The 19,476-nt window shown below is 46.4% G+C and overlaps 1 protein-coding gene across 4 annotated transcripts in view; it reads right to left on the bottom strand.

Moving 5' to 3' along the window:
- The window catches only part of NR2C2 (nuclear receptor subfamily 2 group C member 2), a 380,432-nt gene that overhangs the window by 5,771 nt on the left and 355,185 nt on the right, over positions 1-19,476 (bottom strand). For all 4 annotated transcript variants that reach the window (XM_029601391.1, XM_029601389.1, XM_029601390.1 and 1 more), the window contains 2 exons: positions 10,333-10,470; positions 8,266-8,371 (listed from right to left, as the gene is read on the bottom strand). In XM_029601391.1, the coding sequence (XP_029457251.1) occupies positions 8,266-8,371; positions 10,333-10,470 (244 nt within the window). The remainder of the gene's footprint in view (positions 1-8,265; positions 8,372-10,332; positions 10,471-19,476) is intronic.

The raw sequence follows: 19,476 nt of genomic DNA, 5'->3' as shown, positions 1-19,476 counted from the left end.
ACATATGAAAGCAAGCCAAGGGAGTAACATGGACAGCCTCGGCCATGTGACCCAGTCAGAGCACATGGTGGGCCGAGACCTGCTGGCTCCGGTGCACCACTCCCGCAAAGGACACCAGTGCAAGCGCCCAGTCGTGAGGAAGTTAAGCTTTGGCTTGAGCTGTGTCCAGCCGATAAAGCTCAACTGAGGCAACAGGGTAAGATGGGACTTCGGGTAGTTAATGACAAACTCCAGGGACTCCAACACCCAAATGGTCAAGTGCAGGGATCGAGGCACTTCCTCCTAGGAGGCGCTCTTGACCAGCCAATCGTCCAAGTATGCCCCCGCTTCCACCAGACACTTGGTGAAGACCTGTGGGGCCAAGGCAGTGTTGCCAACCTCGCTTATTTCCCCGCAAGATTGGGCTTCTTTTCCTAGTCATTTGCGGGGTTTTTTTTCCGAATCACAGGTTGCTTTTAATTGGGCTATTTTTCCTGCCAATCGCATTTTTTTGGGCTTGTTGGGCGGGACTTGTGCTCTGATGTTGCAGTGATTGGCTGCTGCTGCTGCGATGAGGCTTGTCCATAGCATGCACACCCTAAATTATTACAGCAGTAAGCCAATCAGAGCTGCAAACCTTCACAGGAGCACGTGTATGGGCAGACCCAGCACCAGCACGGCATTGCAGCATCAACAGCGTCACAGATGGGCACTGGGCAGAGTCAGTCATACCCAGCACGGCATTTCAGCATCGACATCATCGCAAGTGGGCAGATCTGGAAGGCCAGCACGGCATTGCAGCAAGCAAGAGAGAAGGAATCTTCTGTGCAGCTGCAGACCTGAATGCTGAAGGGAGTGTAGCATTGAGCTGACTACAGCCAGGTATCAGGAGGGGAGGAATGAATATGTTGGGAGGGGGGAATGAGAGTGTGGGGGCCAGAGATGTGCTCGGAGGGGGTGGGGAGGGGGGGAATCAGTGTGTGGGGGGGGCCAGGGATGTGCTTAGAGGGGGGTGGGGAGGGGGGAGTCAGTGTGTGGGGGGCCAGGGATGTGCTCGGAGGGGGAATCAGTGTGTGGGGCTGGTGTTTTTTTAATTTCATCTAATTTTTTTTCTCATTTCTTCTCCCTGCAGCAGATCACCTTTGTAAGAAATCCTTATTTTGACAAAAAGAAAGCTTGTCCATACCTGCTGACTACAGGTAAAAAATAATGTGACATGGAAACTTGTAATGCTATTTTTTTTTATTTGTTCTACAACAACTTTTGATTTTATCTAATTTTTTTTTCTCATTTCTTCTCCCTGCGGCAGATCACCTTTGTAAGAAAGCCTATCCATACCTACTGTTTCCGTCATTGGCTGCTACGCTACTAAATGGATTTGATCTACTATAGCTAAAGTAAGGAACTAAAAGATACTGCTAAGCGTGGGAAGAGAAATGTGAACTAAAAGCATGGATTCAGTCTGTTGTCAGCAATGAGAGTAAGGCTATGTGCAAATTTTGTAAGTATGACATTCATGCACATCATGCAGACCTTCTGCAACATGCAAAAGGTAAACTCCTTTGTCATCTATGCGACTCACAGACATTGGTGTTTCAATTTCACGTGTTTTGGGCTTTTTTTTTAGCTTGTTTTTTTTAGAAAAAAGTGCTTGTTCTTTCATGAAAACCTGGCAACCCTGGGCCAACGCTAGGCCGAACTGCAACACCCTGTACTGGAAATACCTCTCGCCCACAACGAACCGAAGATACTTCCTGTGACCAGGGAAGATCTCGATGTGGGCGTATGCATCTTTCAGATTGAGGGAGCAAAGCCAGTCCCCTCTTTGCAGGATGGGAATCAGGGTGCCCAGAGAGACCAATTTGAACTTTTCTCTTCTGAGAAACCTGTTCAAGGCCCTCAGGTCCAAAATAGGATGTAGTCCCCCTGTTCTCTTTAGAATCAGGAAATAGCGAGAGTAGAACCTCCGCTCCTCTTGCTGCAGTGGAATGGGTTTGACTGCTCTGGTCATTACGAGGGCGGAGAGCTCTGTCAAGAGTATTTCCTGATGTGAGGACAGACCCCAAGAGGGGCATGGGGGAGAGTCCGTAGGGACTCTCCAAAGATTCAACTGGTATCCTCAACGAACGAGGTGACATTGGGTCAGCGGTCCACGAAGAACCATAGCCAGCTTCTGACCAGAGGGCCTGGCATCAAGGGTACGGATGAATGGCTTAAGCTCCCCCGCAGCCAGTCAAAAATCCATAGTGGGGCTCAGCTGGGGCAGTGGCTGAGGCCTGGGGGCTTGCTGCTGTCTGGAATGACCCCTCATGTCCACGCACTGAGAATGGGCACGAGAGGCAGGAGGAAAATACTTTCTTTGGTGATAATGGATCTTCTCTGGCCCTGCCGCAAGGATTTTCTGCTAAAGGATGGTAGGTCTGTTGTACTGGCAGAGAGATGCTGAAGGGTCTCATGGAGATCCTTTAACTGAGCCACAGCATCCTTCACCTTGTCCCCAAAGAGGTTCTCACCATTACACGGCAGGTTCGCGAGCTTCTCCTGGACCTCCAGCTGGAGATCAGAGGCTCAGAACCAAGCGATCCTGCGGGCATCAATGCCCGCTGCTGCCATCCTGGCCTCCATTTCAAATACATCGTAGGTGGATCGCACCTTGTGTTTATCACATTCCAGGCCTTGTTGGATGATTGCTAACAAGGTGTCCTGCTGCTGTTGAGGCAGGCGCTCAGAAATTTCCTGGACCTGCTTCTAGAGGTTCCTGGAGTACTGAGTCATGTACAACTGGTAGGAAGTAATATGAGAGATCAACATAGTGCCCTGAAACACCTTACCACAACCACCTTCCAGAGAGGCGGAAGCGTGGGTGTGGGAATGCTTGGCCTTTTTTAGGGCAGACTCCACCATGACCGACTGATGGGGGAGTTGGCATCTCTTAAACCCCAAGGTCTGCTGGACTAGATAGACAGCATCCGCCTTCTGATTCACCGGCGGCACAGAGATGGGATGTTCCCAAATCCTAAGGAGTAACTCCTTGAAGATATCATGGACAGGAACAGCCACCAACTCCTTCAGGGCATCAACAAATTGGAGAACCTCCAGCATCTTTTGCCTGGCAACCTCTTCCGTCAGAAGCTGAAATGGAGTGGTTTCTGCCATGACCCAGACAAACCCTGCAAAGGTCAGGTTCTCACAGGGGGACTGGCGCCGTTCTTCCAGAGGGGACAGGTCCAAGGGGAGATCCCCCGAGTCATCCATTGAAGGCTCAGAGGTATCTTCCCCCCACAGATCGTATGGGGCATCTTCTTCACTGAGATCACCTGGAGACACCAGTGGAGGGCCCCTGCCCAAGCCCGAGGCCCCCAAAGGACCTGGAATAAGACCGGGAAATGACAGATACCAGGAAGTCGGGTCCGATCGGATGCAAAAGTAAGTTGCATCCGATCGGAAAGATTAAATGATTTCTTTGCTTCGGTGTTTACTGAAGAGGATGTTGGGGAGGTACCCGTAATGGAGAAGGTTTTCATGGGTAATGATTCAGATGGACTGAATCAAATCACGGTGAACCTAGAAGATGTGGTAGGCCTGATTGACAAACTGAAGAGTAGTAAATCACCTGGACCGGATGGTATACACCCCAGAGTTCTGAAGGAACTAAAAAATGAAATTTCAGACCTATTTGTAAAAATTTGTAACTTATCATTAAAATCATCCATTGTACCTGAAGACTGGAGGATAGCAAATGTAACCCCAATATTTAAAAAGGGCTCCAGGGGCGATCCGGGAAACTACAGACCGGTTAGCCTGACTTCAGTGCCAGGAAAAATAGTGGAAAGTGTTCTAAACATCAAAATCACAGAACATATAGAAAGACATGGTTTAATGGAACAAAGTCAGCATGGCTTTACCCAGGGCAAGTCTTGCCTCACAAATCTGCTTCACTTTTTTGAAGGAGTTAATAAACATGTGGATAAAGGTGAACCGGTAGATATAGTATACTTGGATTTTCAGAAGGCGTTTGACAAAGTTCCTCATGAGAGGCTTCTAGGAAAAGTAAAAAGTCATGGGATAGGTGGCGATGTCCTTTCATGGATTGCAAACTGGCTAAAAGACAGGAAACAGAGAGTAGGATTAAATGGGCAATTTTCTTAGTGGAAGGGAGTGGACAGTGGAGTGCCTCAGGGATCTGTATTGGGACCCTTACTGTTCAATATATTTATAAATGATCTGGAAAGAAATACGACGAGTGAGATAATCAAATTTGCAGATGACACAAAATTGTTCAGAGTAGTTAAATCACAAGCAGATTGTGATAAATTGCAGGAAGACCTTGTGAGACTGGAAAATTGGGCATCCAAATGGCAGATGAAATTTAATGTGGATAAGTGCAAGGTGATGCATATAAGGAAAAATAACCCATGCTATAATTACACGATGTTGGGTTCCATATTAGGTGCTACAACCCAAGAAAGAGATCTAGGTGTCATAGTGGATAACACATTGAAATCGTTGATTCAGTGTGCTGCGGCAGTCAAAAAAGCAAACAGAATGTTGGGAATTATTAGAAAAGGAATGATGAATAAAACGGAAAATGTCATAATGCCTCTGTATCGCTCCATGGTGAGACCGCACCTTGAATACTGTGTACAGTTCTGGTCGCCGCATCTCAAAAAAGATATAATTGCGATGGAGAAGGTACAGAGAAGGGCTACCAAAATGATAAGGGGAATGGAACAACTCCCCTATGAGGAAAGACTAAAGAGGTTAGGACGTTTCTGCTTGGAGAAGAGACGGCTGAGGGGGGATATGATAGAGATGTTTAACATTATGAGCGGTCTAGAACGGGTAGATGTGAATCGGTTATTTACTCTTTCGGATAGTAGAAAGACTAGGGGACACTCCATGAAGTTAGCATGGGGCACATTTAAAACTAATCGGAGAAAGTTCTTTTTTACTCAACGCACAATTAAACTCTGGAATTTGTTGCCAGAGAATGTGGTTCGTGCAGTTAGTATAGCTGTGTTTAAAAAAGGATTGGATAAGTTCTTGGAGGAGAAGTCCATTACCTGCTATTAAGTTCACTTAGAGAATAGCCACTGCCATTAGCAATGGTTACGTGGAATAGACTTAGTTTTTGGGTACTTGCCAGGTTCTTATGGCCTGGATTGGCCACTGTTGGAAACAGGATGCTGGGCTTGATGGACCCTTGGTCTGACCCAGTATGGCATTTTCTTATGTTCTTATGTTCGCCGCTGTCATCTCTCTCCCCTCCTCCCGAAGCAGGGAGCGAAAAGCAGCCTTGCTCCGGGAGGAGGGGAGAACAGACTGACAGCGGCGAAGCAAAAAAAAAAAAAGGGGAGCCACGATACCTTCTTGGCCGGACGGCTGCAAAAGTGGGTCGGGTCCGGGCTGACAGCGGCGAAGCAACTTACGGCGAAGCAACTTGCTTAGGCCCGCGGCGAAGCAACTTACGGCGAAGCAACTCTTAGGCCCGCGACAATTTTGGTTTTTTTCCAAAAGCGACTTAATTTTGGGATCTTTTGCAGCCATCAGCGATCGTGGCTCCCGTAGCTCCTCCGGAGGAAGATGGCCGCCTGCACGGGGGAAAGCGTACAATTGGCCGCTGAAGACGTGGCGTCACATCCCGTGACGCCAAACGTCGTGACGTCACGTCTTCAGCGGCCAATTGCACGCTTTCCCCCGTGCAGGCGGCCATCTTCCTCCGGAGGAGCTACGGGAGCCACGATCGCTGATGGCTGCAAAAAAAAGTAAGTTGTGCAGGCATCCAAAAACGACTTACTTTTGGGATCTTGACAGATCCCAAAAGTAAGTCGCTTTTGGAAAAAAACCAAAATTGTCGCGGGCCTAAGAGTTGCTTCGCCGTAAGTTGCTTCGCCGCGGGCCTAAGCAAGTTGCTTCGCCGTAAGTTGCTTCGCCGCTGTCAGCCCGGACCCGACCCACTTTTGCAGCCGTCCGGCCAAGAAGGTATCGTCGCTTTTGGAAAAAAAAAAAAACCAAAATTGCTTTTGGTTTTTTTTTCGCTTCGCCGCTAGTATCTATTCTCCCCTCCTCCCGGAGCAAGGCTGAAAAAGCAGCTCCGGGAGGAGGGAAGAACTGAAGCGGCAAAGCAACTTACTTGCACGGGGGAAAGCGGTCTCCGTGGCAGCCCCAGTCCGGAAAGCGGTCTCCGTGGCAGCCCCAGTCCAGACATCGGAGGGGGGCTGCAACGTTTTTTTTGCTTTTTTTTTTTTGGCTTCGGGAGCAGGGGAGAGGACTGGGGCTGCCACGGAGACCGGCACCCATGATCGCGGCCGGGGCAGGTGAGCGGGGGCTGGGGGAAAGCTTGCCACCTACCCTGACCCCTGCCTCTACCGCAGGGGTCAGGGTAGGCGGTAAGTTTGCAGGTTAAACGCGCGACAAAACGGCAGGGAAAACTAGCGATAGTCGGGGCGCGGGTTACGGGATGCTAGGGAATAGCTAATTCGCTCGTTTGCATGCAATATACATGCCGCGTGCGGAAGGGGTTGCCCGGGGAATTTAGGACGCGGTAGGAGTAGGTTAAAGGGGATTCGGGATCGCAGGAAGGGCTAACGCGGCCGGAAGGTGAGTAAAAAGCGGCTTAGGAGCAGGGTAAACGCAGCCGCACTTTACAGGATAGACCTGTAGATAAGTAGGGCCCTGGACCCTGTGAAGCAGCTGCCTCAGACCAGTGGGGGATGGCTCTCTCAGAACCTAACCACCACCTGGTAGGCTAAGGACCACTGTGCTGCCACAAGCTCCTTTCTTTTATATTCTTTTTAAATAAAGTTGAAATAATCCAGAAACAAAGACAAAAAATTCCCCTAAACTAACTAAACACAAGATAATCAACTTAAGCACACAGCCCAGACTGTAGGTTTGGCACCTCTCCTATCTGCTGGAGACAGAAGAATACTGCTGGACTGTAGGTGGCACCAGCCTATTTATAGGCGGAGTTTGTTTTGATAACTGCTCTGTCTCCATCTGCTAGAGGGGGGGCAAAACCTAGGAGTCTGGACTGATCCAGGTACGTACAGGGAACATGGATTCATGTCAGGGTTTGGATCGTTGCATCTTGGCAAGTTAAGTACTTGCTATACTTGAATTTCTTCTTCAAACAGTATACAGACATTACTTTGAACCATTGAAAGATATCGCTATTGTGTTCAAAAGAAGTATCTTATCAATTTTTTAGAAAAAATATATTAAAAATAATGAGTTTAATAAAGTAAAGTTGGACCTTAAATAAGAGGTAGTTTTTGCAATATAAACTGGCCTCGGAGTCGGTCCTACAAAAATTCACTTTGAAAAAAATATTTATTTTGAAAAAATTCTGTTTGAAATACATGACCAGGTGACTATCTATTTGTGGTATTGGTTTGTTCCTGCTAAGTTCCTGGATTTCCTTTCAGTTTGGGCTAGTGTGATTGAATAAGAAATGGTGTCTGCAGCAAAGGTGCATTGACTTATGGTGCTGAGCATGAGAGGAGACTCTGCCTTTTTCAGTTTAGGCAAAGGTCCTTCGACTTTTGAAAGATTTCCTCTTGTTTCCTGAGGTCGACGGATGAGGTATCTCCATGAAATCCTACAGATATAGATCTTCTGACTCTCAGGGACATACAGAAACAGTCAATGCAGTTTTGTATATCATAAGAAAAATCTAAACACCTTACACAGTGGTTATGACTATCTGTAAGAGAAATCTTTGCATCACAGAAGGGGTAATTTTTCAAGTGTAGTAGCATGGCAAAAAGAGACTAAATCAAACTCAATTTTTGCAGAATAAAAAAAATAATTTTTTTTTTAAGGAAACTCGAGAAAAGCAGAAGAAAATCTGACAAGCAGTTTCAAGGACAAAGCAAAAATGAATCTGTTCACACAAGCAACTAGCAGATGATTGCATGGGAAGGCCTACACATGCTCAGAAAAAACGAGAAAGTTTTTCTGAGCTCCTAGACAGCTTTTATATTCTGGCGCTGTTAGGATGACATCACCCACCTGTGTGGCTGACTTTATCCTGCTTGTCCACAGAGAAAAATAAAATGCAGAGGCCCTATGCATGGACTTTTACATGCATAAAGGGCAGACAATTTTAAAAAAGCCAATTTATGCAGGTAAAGCCACAGTAAGTCCCCCCCTACTATACACTGCAACTGTTCTAGCCTTACGCAGAAGGTTTACAGTACACTCCTGGTATATTTTAAATACAATTTATTATTCATATCTATCTTGCTCAAATCACACACTACCAAATTAATATGTATGAAATACCTGTAAGTATCTTCAGGATAGGTTTTCTGGACATAATCCTGCAACTCCATCTGTGCCTTCTCTTGAAATTTCTCTATCTGGCTTGTACTCATCAGACCAGGATGATCTGGGGGAAAAAAAAGGATCCAATTTATAAATTCTTAATATTTTCTCCAGTTGCTGCAGTTTCACTGAGCTTTCAAGAGAAACCCCAGAGACTTACTTAAAAACTTTAGTTGTACTACCTGCTTGTACTGCAGAAGGCCTGTATTTATGCTGCACCACTTTGCAGGGATGGTAACTTTTATACATGTGTGCGTGTTTGTCGACCTGTGTCCATTTTAAAACATATGCGCGTATATGTGCACATTTTATAAAATAGGCTGGACACGAGTAATTTTAAATGGACGCACAATTGTGTGCGCAAATGCCGTGTCTTCCATGTAAGTGGTGGACTTTTACAAGGGATGCGTGCAGATGCCATAGCTACTTTTCCCAGTTCGTTCCCAATTCACCCAGTTAAGGGATAGATCTTCCAAACCCCCTTAGTTTAATAGCCTCCCTTCCCCCCCCCCCCCCCAGTAGCCCCAACCCTTAAAACCCCACAGACTAGCCTAGATTTCTTTTGTTTTAATACTTACATGCCATCCATGGCAGAAGTAAATTTATGTGGCAAGGGACCCTGGCATGCACAAGGTCGCGTAAGTATTTACGTGCACATTTCTTGACCAGGCCCTGTCATGCCCACTCCCTACCCAGACCATACTCATGCTCTGTCCCTTTTTAGAAACTTTTCACTTGTGCGCACAGCGGGAGATATACATGTCCATGGATGGTGCGCACGCAGGGCTTTTAAAATTCGCCTTTAAGAGAGTTTCTCCTAGGTCACACAGCAAACACAGACATTATGTGAGATCAATATTCAAAAGAATTTGTCTAAGTATAGGACTTAGCCAGACAAATTTGTGGTTTAAATATTTCCTCCCACTGTCCGGAGAATATTTTATCAAATAACTCATTATCAGGCTAAATGATACATCCTTGAAGTACACTACCACACCACCCCTCCCCTTTTCCCTGGAGAGCAGACCAGGGAAGAATAATCATCAAAACTGCGTAGTGCTAAGGGCCAGAACATGGGGACATTACTTTAAAAAGTTTTTCTTTCACTGAGGCCACCTCAAGGGGCGGCGGGAGAGGAGGTGGGAAAAGGGAGTCTGAGAATGGGGGAAGGGGGTCGCTGTGAAAGCCGACCAGTCTCTTTAAAACATGGCAACCCTGGGAACATCAGGGCTGCCATCTTGCAGTATCTGCAGGGGTCACCCAGCAGTATTTTACTGCTGGGGAAAATATCCTTTCGATGGTAAGCCCTCTGGGGATAGGGAAATACCTACAGTACCTGAATCCACTCTTCAGTGTTATAAGAACATAAGAAATTGCCATGCTGAGTGAGACCAAGGGTCCATCATCCTGTTTCCAACAGAGGCCAAACCAGGCCACAAGAACCTGGCAATTACCCAAACACTAAGAAGATCCCATGCTACTGATGCAATTAATAGCAGTGGCTATTCCCTAACTAAACTTGATTAATAGCCGTTAATGGACTTCTCCTCCAAGAACTTATCCAAACCTTTTTTGAACCCAGCTACACTAACTGCACTAACCACATTCTCTGGCAACAAATTCCAGAGCTTTATTGTTTGTTGAGTGAAAAAGAATTTTCTCCGATTAGTCTTAAATGTGCTACTTGCTAACTTCATGGAATGCCCCCTAGTCCTTCTATTGTTCGAAAGTGTAAATAACCAATTCACATCTACTCGTTCAAGACCTCTCATGATCTTAAAGACCTCTCTCATATCCCCCCTCAGCCAGCTCTTCTCCAAGTTGAACAGCCCTAACCTCTTCAGTCTTTCCTCATAGGGGAGCTGTTCCTTCCCCTTTATCATTTGGTTGCCCTTCTCTGTACCTTCTCCATCGCAACTAGGTGGAATATAAACTTAAAAATTTTGAATTATTATTAAAGTTATTAGCTTGGAATTAGTTGGTAGTTCTGCTGTTATTAGAGAGAACAGTTCTGCAAGATCTTACCAGGGCTGAAGAGAACAATGGCTTTAAGGTATGCATATTCATATCCATCAATATCAAGTCTGGCCATGGTATTGCAAAACTCTTGCAGTTTCCAGATGTGTTCCATTACTTGCTTTATTCTGTCTCCAGAAAGCTTATCTGTAAAGGACAGAAAGATATCTTAGGCACTGGAGTCAGAAACAAGTCTGAAGATACAAAATAAGGCACTCAAATCAAATAGAATATCAGTGCAGTATAGTAACAACATATCTGATGTATCACCTGCTAGATATGAATAATAAAAGAGGGAAACTTTATCACAATGATTTTTTGTAAAGTCTAACTTCTAAACAAAATAAAATGAAACTACAGGGACTAGAAGCAAGCAAATATCTTCTTAGAAGAGTTTTCAGACATGCCCTGCTTGGCAAAGTTTTTAAAAAGTATCCTTAAATTATGCACTTTCCTATGGCTAGAGCGATCACTGAAGGTACAGGGCTTAAAAAATGCTGGGTTAATACTTCTTAATGTTCCAGTTCCAAATCTGGACAAGTTCCAACAATGATTTTGTCAGCAAGTATTCATAGCCGCTCGATGCGAACTAGCAATGTTTTGGAAACAGCCGGAAATGCCATCTTTACAAGCAGTATTACGCAGACTAAGATTTTATTATCAAATGGCCAAGATACAGGCCTTTAAAGGTAAGCGAATTCCAGCCTTTCAGAAAATGTAGAAACTGCTGTTGGAATTGGAGTTGGGAATCCTAAATTTCTAGACTTGACTAATGGATGAAATGGCTAGGATCTCGTAGTTAAAGATTGACCTTCTGATAAGCAGTTACAATTTCGCTGAGTTTTGCATACAGGCTAGGTCTATATAGCCTTAGGCTATAATTCGCAATCACTATATTAATGGGACATCCTGATTGTTTGATGACTTGTAATAAATGTTTGCATTTTATATGTCTTAGGCCTGGATTTTCCATTCTCACAGAGAATGGTGAATCCAGCAATAAGGGGGGGGGGGGGGGGGCGGGCGAGCCTATGAAAGCATGCAGCGATCGCACTACTGCAGTTTTATCACTGCCGGCTTTCACACCCAATAGTGCCACCGTGAAAGGTGGTGCTATTGGGCGCGCTACTGGCGACGATAACGGTCCTTACCCTATCACCGCCAGCGAAGATAACGCCGTGTCCGCCTCCTCGCCGCCCTGACTCCTTCCCTCGCCGCCCCCGGCAAGCTATCGCGTGCAAATGTCCCTTTTCGCATGTGATAGGCTTAGAAAATGACCCCCTTAGTGAGCAATAAATGATAGTGGTGCCTAATTCGGGATTTTGGGGAAAGGGTGGGGGTAGGGCTAAACTGAGGATTACAATATGTTTGTCAGTTTTGGAATGTTTTGTTTCATTTGCTTTGTGTGTTGTGAGTGCTGACCTTCAATAACAATTGTTAATGGAAAAATAATTATGCACTTTCCTGTAATCTAGAAATCACAGTGTTAAAGACAAATATCATCAAAATATCTTTAACAATGTAAACATTTATAAATACAGGTATCAAAAAGACCCCAAACCCATGTATTCTCCGTATTTTGTCACAATTTCTTGCATTGCAGGCTTGCTGTCTGCCACAGCTGTTCTGTTGCTGCCAGAGGGAGCACAATGGTGATAAAGGAGCTGGGGCGGGGAGGCCACAACTGAGGAGGTGCTCTACCTCTGGAGCAGGGGAGGGAGCAGAGGCTGGGGGGTGGGCCACCAACCCCCCAGCCTCTTCTTCGAGTTTTTGATAAGATCCTGCTTCTTCCCCCTGTTGAGGCTACCTGATCCTTCTAGCAGATTAAAAAATGACCTCTCTCCTCTGCTCTGGTTCATCGGCTCCCTTCCTGTGGCCATTGGTATGTGCGAGATTCTCTGCTTCGCTGGATGGGTTGACTGGGTGCTGGCTTGGCGGCTTCTGCCTTCCCCCCTCTCCCAGACTGGCAAGTGTTTGGGCTTCCCTTTGGCCTGCCCCCTCCCCAACCGTCCACTATCATGGCGGCTGCAACTTCCAGACCTGCGAGGATAAGGGCTGGAGCAGAGCACGTTCAGCCCTTCGTGGGGGTAGGTGGGTCTTTACTTCGGCAAGTCTCAGAAATGTGCGGCTGTCTGGACTGGCAGGACCCGAGACAGTTGTTTTCAGGCTGGAGGGGGAGCACTGCTGCCACTGGTGTGGAACAGGCACTCTTTGGATTGCAGTTGGAGCTCTGGAGGTGTTGGTGTGAAGTACGCCCTTCTTCCTCCCAGCCATTGGGCTTTGCTGCTGCATGTTGCATGGGGCAGGCCCATGGCACTCCATGGCAGGGATTTAGATATTAAAAAAAGAAAGAAAAAAGGGACTCATAAGAACATTCCATACTGGGTCAGACCAAGTGTCCATCAAGCCCAGCATCCTGTTTCCAACAGTGGTCAATCCAGGCCATAAGAACCTGGCAAGTACCCAAAAACTAAGTCTATTCCATGTTACCGTTGCTAGTAATAGTGGTGGTTATTATCTAAGTCAATTTAATTAATAGCAGGTAATGGACTTCTCCTCCAAGAACTTGTCCAATCCTTTTTTAAACACAGCTATACTAACTGCACTAACCACATCTTCTGGCAACAAATTCCAGAGTTTAATTGTGTGTTAAGTGAAAACGAACTTTCTCCGATTAGTTTTAAATGTGCCACATGCTAACTTCATGGAGTGCCCCCTAGTCTTTCTATTATCCAAAAGAGTAAAAATCCGATTCACATCTACCCGTTCTAGACCTCTCATGATTTTAAACACCTCTATCATATCCCCCCTCAGCCGTCTCTTCTCCAAGCTGAAAAGATCTAATCTCTTTAGTCTTTCCTCATAGGGGAGCTGTTCCATTCCCTTTATCATTTTGGTCGCCCTTCTCTGTACCTTCTCCATCGCAATTATATGTTTTTTGAAATGCGGTGACCAGAATTGTACACAGTATTCAAGGTGCGGTCTCACCATGGAGCGATACAGAGTCATTATGACATTTTCCGTTTTATTCACCATTCCCTTTCTAATAATTCCCAACATTCTGTTTGCTTTTTTGACTGCCACAGCACACTGAACCGACGATTTCAATGTGTTATCCACTATGACGCCTAGATCTCTTTCTTGGGTAGTAGCACCTAATATGGAACCTAACATTGTGTAACTATAGCATGGGTTATTTTTCCCTATATGCATCACCTTGCACTTGTCCACATTAAATTTCATCTGCCATTTTGATGCCCAATTTTCCAGCCTCACAAGGTCTTCCTGCAATTTATCACAATCTGCTTGTGATTTAACTACTCTGAACAATTTTGTATCATCTGCAAATTTGATTACCTCACTTGTCGTATTTCTTTCCAGATCATTTATAAATATATTGAAAAGTAAGGGTCCCAATACAGATCCCTGAGGCACTCCACTGTCCACTCCCTTCCACTGAGAAAATTGCCCATTTAATCCTACTCTCTGTTTCCTGTCTTTTAGCCAGTTTGCAATCCACGAAAGGACATCGCCACCTATCCCATGACTTTTTATTTTTCCTAGAAGCCTCTCATGAGGAACTTTGTCAAATGCCTTCTGAAAATCCAAGTACACTACATCTACAGGTTCACCTTTAACCACATGTTTATTAACGCCTTCAAAAAAGTGAAGCAAATTTGTGAGGCAAGACTTGCCCTGGGTAAAGCCATGCTGACTTTGTTCCATTAAACCATGTCTTTCTATATGTTCTGTGATTTTGATGTTTAGAATACTTTCAACTATTTTTCCTGGCACTGAAGTCAGGCTAACCGGTCTGTAGTTTCCCGGATCGCCCCTGGAGCCCTTTCTAAATATGGGGGTTACATTAGCTATCCTCCAGTCTTCAGGTACAATGGATGATTTTAATGACAGGTTACAAATTTTTACTAATAGGTCTGAAATTTCATTTTTTAGTTCCTTCAGAACTCTGGGGTGTATACCATCCGGTCCAGGTGATTTACTACTCTTCAGTTTGTCAATCAGGTCTACCACATCTTCTAGGTTCACCGTGATTTGGTTCAATCCATCTGAATCATTACCCATGAAAGCCTTCTCCAGTATGGGTACCTCCCCAACATCCTCTTCAGTAAACACCGAAGAAAAGAAATCATTTAATCTTTCCACGATGGCCTTATCTTCTCTAAGTGCCCCTTTAACCCCTCAATCATCTAACGGTCCAACTAACTCCCTCACAGGCTTTCTGCTTTGGATATATTTAAAAATGTTTTTACTTTCAGTTTTTGCCTCTACGGCCAACTTCTTTTCAAATTCTCTCTTAGCCTGTCTTATCAATGTCTTACATTTAACTTGCCAATGTTTATGCATTATCCTATTTTCTTCTGTTGGATCCTTCTTCCAGTTTTTGAATGAAGATCTTTTGGTTAAAATAGCTTCTTTCACCTCCCCTTTTAACCACGTCGGTAATTGTTTTGCCTTCTTTTCACCTTTCTTAATGTGTGGAATACATCTGGATTGTGCTTCTAAGATGGTATTTTTTAACAATGACCATGCCTCTTGCACACTTTTTACTTTTGTAGCTGCTCCTTTCAGTTTTTTTCTAACTATTTTTCTCATTTTATCAAAGTTTCCCTTGTGAATGTTTAGCATGAGAGCCGTGGATTTGCTTACTGTCCCCCTTCCAGTCATTAAATCAAATTTGATCATATTATGATCTCTATTGCCAAGCGGCCCCACCACCGTTACCTCTCTCACCAAATCCTGTTCTCCACTGAGAATTAGATCTAAAATTACTCCCTCTCTCGTCGGTTTCTGAACCAATTGCTCCATAAATCTATCATTTATTCCATCCAGGAACTTTATCTCTCTAGCATGTCCCGATGATGCATTTACCCAGTCAATATTGGGGTAATTGAAGTCTCCCATTATTACCGCACTACCAATTTGGTTAGCTTCCCTAATTTCTCTTAGCATTTCACTGTCAGTCTCACCATCTTGACCAGGTGGACGGTAGTATACTCCTATCACTATAGTCTTCCCTGACACACAAGGGATTTCTACCCATAAAGATTAAATTGTGCATTTAGTCTCGTGCAGGATGTTTATCTTGTTGGACTCTATGCCATCCCAGACATAAAGCACCACACCGCCTCCCGGGTGCTCCTCTCTGTCATTGCGATATAATTTGTACCCCGGTATAGCACTGTCCCATTGGTTGTCCTCCTTCCACCATGTCTCTGAGATGCCAATTAAGTCTATGTCATCATTCACTGCTATACATTCTAATTCTCCCATCTTACTTCTTAGACTTCTGGCATTAGCATACAAACATTTCAAAGTTTGTTTTTTGTTTGTATTTTCATTCTGCTTTTTAATTGATAGGGATAAGTTAGAATTTTTTAGCTCAGGTGAGTTTTTAGTTACAGGCACTTGGACTACTTTTCTTATTATTGGAACCTCACTGTCGGGATGTCCTAATTCTAATGCATCATTAGTATCCTTTGAAGATACCTCTTCCGAACCATGCGCTGCTGAGCGACTGTCGGCTTTCCCCTTTGTTCTAGTTTAAATGCTGCTCTATCTCCTTTTTAAAGGTTAGCGCCAGCAGTCTGGTTCCACCCTGGTTAAGGTGGAGCCCATCCCTTCGGAAGAGACTCCCCCTTCCCCAAAAGGTTCCCCAGTTCCTAACAAAACTGATTCCCTCTTCCTTGCACCATCGTCTCATCCACGCATTGAGATTCTGGAGCTCTGCCTGCCTCTGGTGACCTGCACATGGAACAGGGAGCATTTCAGAGAATGCTACCCTGGAGGTTCTGGATTTAAGTTTTCTACCTAAGAGTCTAAATTTGGCTTCCAGATCCTCCCTCCCATATTTTCCTATGTCGTTGGTGCCCACATGTACCACGACAGCTGGCTCCTCCCCAGCACTCTGTCCTGATTGGGAGCCCATATGGTGGTCATTTTTCCCTGGCACCCAGGGCTCCTGGGTTGCCTGCATGCAGGCCCTCTGAGTGGCTCGGGAGGCAGGGTGCGGTGCTGTCTTCCTTTCCACGGCTGATAGGCCACATGGTGGCTGTGTTCCCAATGCCTGCGGTGGGGAGGCAAGTTCCAGGGCTGATATTGGGGCCTCTACCGAGGTTTTCTGGGGCTGCAGTCTTTTGGCGGATCAGGGATAAGGGCAGTTGTGCATCCCCGCCCACCAGAGCTGGTGACTGCTGACTGAATGGCCCACGGGAGTGGTGAGTCTTCCCAACCTGCGGTTGTACTCTTGAGCCATGCAAGGCTTGGGAGTTGGCAGGTCTTGTGGAGAGCCCCATGGGGGCCCTAGTGGGAGCTCGTGTGTTTGTGCAGCAATGAGGCATTCTGATTGCATGGTGGGCTTCTTGGATTGTGCCTTCATCCTACTCCAGCTGCATCCGGGAGCATTTTGGCCCTTGTACGGACCTTAATGGATAGTGGATAGGGCGGGTAAGCTTGGTGATCATGGTGCAGGCGGCGGGGAGGCCTCAGCTGCTGGATGAGGTGAGGTATGGGAAAGGGTGTTGTTGAGGTTGTGTGGGGTTCCAAGTTCTTCTACCACAACACAGCAAAAGTATGTTTGTCCCATTACTGCTTCCCGCTAAAGGTAGCATATAGTGAGGGCCACCAGGCTCGAAGATTACTTCGACCCCGGGCCTTCCGCAGGGTCAGCTATGGCACCTGTATAATAATAAAAAAATAAATTAAAGGAGAGATGGGAGGCCCCTGGAGGCACGCAAGTGAGCCATACAGCTCCCCCCTCCCCCTTTCTCCCCTTTTCATCTGCATCATGCCTGGTGCAGCTGAGTAGAGCCGCATTGTGTTAGTTTTCTTGGCAGATGTGAAGAGTGAGTGCTCAGCTGGCGGCCGCTCTGTTGCCTGCATTATTAATTTGGCTCTAGGTGCTGTGGCTAGTTGGTGCCAAGCTTGTGGTTACATTGGAATGATGGCAGACAAAGAACATGTGGCTCATCCGGTATGTCCAGCATACTGCTCTTGATAGCTGGCTGCTGCTCCTTGTAGGTTATCCCAAAAAGCAAGACAGAAGACGGTCTAACAAAGCCACTGAGCAAACTAAACAAACGACAGACCTGTTGCCTTAGATTTAGGGATGGCTTTATTAGCTGTGTAACACCGCAGGATATATCAACATATGCCCGACTCAGGCCGAATTTCGCCAAAAAAAAAAAAAAAAAAAGCTGCATCAGGAGCTAAGTTGATATTTAAAGCAGCGTGCAGCTTGTTAATATTAAGCAGATAAAGTACGCAGTATACAGCTTGGTAATATTGTAGTTGTTGCGTGTGCCGACTGTGGCAGGCCCGCAACCAGGCCCTCTTACCCTTTCTTTTGCCTGCTCCACCATCTGGCTCCACTTCTCTTGCGGACATGGACCGCTGCCTACGACCTCGGGCCAACCCCAGTGCTCCTATCTCCACAACGGACGTCCATAGTCCACGGGGAGATACCGCCGTTCCACGCCGTGCTCCTCTCTAGGCACGCGCACACGCATCTCCTCTTCTTTTAAAGGGGCCGTGGCGGGAGACTAACCTGCGGCCCCAGATGATGACGTCACTGGGCCCCAGTATATAAGGCCGGGCCCAGCCACAGTTAGTTGCCTTTGCAACAGGTCTCCACACTGGTCATGTACTTCGTTGCTTCCCCTGGTGACTCCTTCGTGTTCCTGGTTCCTGTCTTGTTCGTGTTCCTGATCCTAGTTCCGGTATTCTCCTTTGTTCCTGTGCTACTCTACTTGTTCTACGGATTGACTCCTGGACCCGACCTCTGCTTTGCTTGACCATGCTACCAATCATCTCCTGAACCCGACCTCTGCTTTGCCTGACCACGCTATTGATCTTCTCCTGGACCTGACCCCTGCTTTGTCTGACTACGCCACTGATTCCCTCCTGGACTTGACCATTGCCTTGCCTCACCGCTCTCCCTTGCCTGCCGCCAGCCCTAACTCCAGCTTGTTCAACGACGCCTCTATTATACTCATTCTGGATGGCTTCTCAGGCTTCGGCCTGTTCTTACTTGGGCGCCCTCTGTCTGCCTCTCGTTCCATTTGGCGTCTGGGTCTCTGCTTCGTCCAGATCAGACCTGCTATTCGTACCACTGCTGGTCCCTGGATGACCTCCTCGTCCATCAGAAGACCTCGGAACGGAGGCCCACCTAACTCCAGCCGGCCCCAGTTCCCAAGGGCTCAACCTGCGGGGAACGAGGGCTGGTATTGGCAAAGCTCCAGCCGGCCTCCGTCAGTCAGCCAGCTCCGCCTATCGACGGTGGGAACCCGTAGGGCTTGCCCTGCAGGTAGCGTCAACTCCACCTCGGCTCAATGGTCCACCTCCTGCGCAACAGTAGTTGAGTAAAGCCGTAGTGTTTACCTTCATACATATCTCTGCTATGCCTTACCACAGCGTGTCCCTCGTAAAAGATATTGTAAGAGCTCCGGAAGGGGCTTTAAAGTCTGAAATGGCGCCAAAAATGACCTTATAAGTGAAGAAAAGGGGTTGATTTGTACACTGCAGTCTCTCTGCAGTCTCCAGGAGGAAGGCTGCTCTTATTGAGTAACACTGTCCAAGCACTGAGCTGTGCCGAAGCTGAGCTGTGAGTACTGAGGGAAGCAGTAATGAACTGTGAGTAACTGAAGTACCGTGGCTTGGGGTTAGGGTTATGCTCACCCCCACCTCCCAGGGTAACCCTAGACCACCCTACCACCACCCAATGTACCGCATGCACCCCAGTCCTTTAACCAAATCTCTTGCTGGCTCTGGGTTTAAATTCCACCCCAGCAGAACTTCTTGGACTGGCTGTGGTGCCTCCATTGGTGATTCCTCTGGTATCCTCTCAGCACTCTGTGGCCACTTGCCCACACTGGTTGCTGGCACCTCCTTAGCCTCAATTGCTGGGGTCTCTGCAGTGCCTTTCACTTGGCACTTCATCTCCTCTTTCGCTGGCTTTTCATGCCCTCTCTCTCTGGGCTTCTCTCAGGAGCTGTTTCTGAACTCCCGGTAGTGTTTGGGCACTCTACAAGGTCTTCATCAGGATCTCCTGTAGTGTCACTTTCTGATCAATCTGCTGTATTTGCGCCATTTTTAAAGGGCTTAGATGTCAATCAAACCAGTCGACCTAATAGAGAA

The sequence above is a fragment of the Rhinatrema bivittatum genome, chromosome 4 (genome assembly GCF_901001135.1).
Source record: "Rhinatrema bivittatum chromosome 4, aRhiBiv1.1, whole genome shotgun sequence".
Classification (NCBI taxonomy): domain Eukaryota; kingdom Metazoa; phylum Chordata; class Amphibia; order Gymnophiona; family Rhinatrematidae; genus Rhinatrema; species Rhinatrema bivittatum.
The sequence above is the reverse complement of the archived record's forward strand: the minus strand, read 5'-3'. Positions and strand labels throughout refer to the sequence as shown.